At 43.3% G+C, this 2129-nt stretch overlaps 1 protein-coding gene across 1 annotated transcript; it reads left to right on the top strand.

Annotated features, from left to right (window-relative positions):
• Nucleotides 1-195: 195 nt before the first annotated feature.
• SARC_14766 (hypothetical protein) lies at nucleotides 196-2099 on the top strand (the record flags this gene model as incomplete). Its single annotated transcript, XM_014291100.1, has 2 exons — nucleotides 196-401; nucleotides 1895-2099. Coding segments are annotated over 2 exons (411 nt in total), but the record flags the coding sequence as incomplete, so codon positions are not given.
• Nucleotides 2100-2129: the final 30 nt, after the last annotated feature.

The following is a 2129-nucleotide window of genomic DNA, read 5'->3' as shown; positions in this document are numbered from 1 at the left end:
GAGCAGCGGTGCTCATGGACACCACAAAATTATGTTCGTGCACCACGCTAATCTCACAGACCCCATCAGAAAAACATACATATCCAATGGGAAACGACATGTGAATGGCCAGCTACGACAGTATTCTTCGATTTCCTCACTCTAGCATAACCTACACACTGCACTGTCTTCACCTTGCGCATACCAGGCGTGGTGATGAACTGGGTAGCGGTGCTTTTGGGCGCTACCAAGTTGTACAGCCGAGTGGTGGTGCACCAGGACAATCTCACAGTCCCCATCACCAACGCTCGCATGGGGTTCTGGGGTTGTACGAAACTCGTAGCTAAAGTATATATCACACCAATGCCTATGCTCACGGACTTCAAAACCGAATCAGTCCCAAAAGAGGCCATTACGTTCAGGTATGTTTAAGGGATGAGGGATTGTATTGCTTAGGGTGTAGGGTTTAGAGTTTAAGGTTTAGCGCCAAGCCGGTGGCCAGACTATACTTCAAATCAATATCCATGCTATAGCGTATAAATTTGAATTTGTCCCCCAAAAAAATCTACAACACATCCCGGAATATTTTGTGAGGAGATCTGACTATATCTCAAATCTGAATGCGTATACTGTCATGGAATGCATTGTGGAACTTTACGCATTTAGAACACGCATTGTGTTTTGGGCTGTACTACGATGGTAGCCCAATGTATACCACAACAAAGATCATGTTTTTGGATTTCAAATGCGAATCTGTCCCGAAAGAGGTCAGTATGTACAGGTTGTACAGGTTATATGTTGTGTACATGTCTGAGTCTTTCTCTAACTGCACGGGATTGAATACATAGTAACACTCTCACTTACGTTCATAGCGAGTCTCGTATATAAATATGAAGTCTCATATAACACATATCAATACAATGTACATGCGTATGGGATTAGATACTTAGAATGACTCTCACGTGCATTCATATCAAGACTCATTTATAGATATTAAGTCTCGTATATCACATATCAATATAATCTACATGCACATGGGATTGGGTGCTATGTTAAGGGTAATACGTACATCCTAAACCGTTTGAATGATATGTTTATAATCGGTTGATAGTAGTTGAACAGTTGAGAACGATTTGTATACTATGCTATGAATTCTAAACCGTTTGAATGCGTACGGTCAGTTGGTATCCTGTGGTATAGTTCAATGAGAACGCTCACACATCTGGCCAGGACATCAAGGTCAATGCAGCCGCTATGTATATTTCAACACTCTAATTACGCCGAAGACAATTGCCACATACGATTGAACGTATACACACATGCTGACGTGTGCATGACTTCCGATTGCCTGGCCCAATACCAACAGCGCAAAACAAACTGTCTACACCTGTTGTGCTCACTCCATTGGCTGCATTTTAAAAGATGTCAGTAGAACCCAAGGCCAACTATATCAACTTTATCGCCACATTGTCATTGAATCCAGGGGTTAAGATTTACGGTTTGGGTTAGCTGGACTACAGAACACCGGTTCTTAACTTAAGACCTTTATCGCGCACATTGGCAACGTTTTCAGGGTTTAGTGTTTAGGGTTTAGGGATCAGCTGGACTGCGGGGTGTTTATTTAACACACAAAGAACGGATCATTCTTAGCACTAGACTTTCAAGTGAGTAAATCTTTTCGCTCACAGTGATCGTGTGCATGGTTACTTGTGTTTAAGCGGAAGTTGGTCTAAGGAAACCCTAGAGACATTCGTGGCTGTTATTGAAGATGGCAGGGCGTAGGCTATATAAGTGGCCAGTATTACACCTGCGTGTCACCCATCATAGGTTCATGCTGTTGTTGCTGTGTGTTTGTCTATGTGACTGACATTATATTGATATCAATGCACCCTCGGGACTACGCACGCATACATAGGGATCGTATGCATGATCACGGGATGTTCATCTGCAACACAGTGACCTCCATTGAGTCGTGGCTGCGATTCAAGATTGCTCTGGTTGTCGGGATCGCGCTGATACCATTCTGTCTGCAAGATCCGCAGTACTTCAAGGACACCAACTACTACTATGTGCCCTTCACCGTCAATGTCGTTACCACCACTTTTCTAGGGTCCACTTTGGTAAGGGGATTGCGCCTGAGAACTATATAT

The sequence above is a fragment of the Sphaeroforma arctica genome (genome assembly GCF_001186125.1).
Source record: "Sphaeroforma arctica JP610 unplaced genomic scaffold supercont1.5076, whole genome shotgun sequence".
Classification (NCBI taxonomy): domain Eukaryota; class Ichthyosporea; order Ichthyophonida; genus Sphaeroforma; species Sphaeroforma arctica.
The sequence above is the reverse complement of the archived record's forward strand: the minus strand, read 5'-3'. Positions and strand labels throughout refer to the sequence as shown.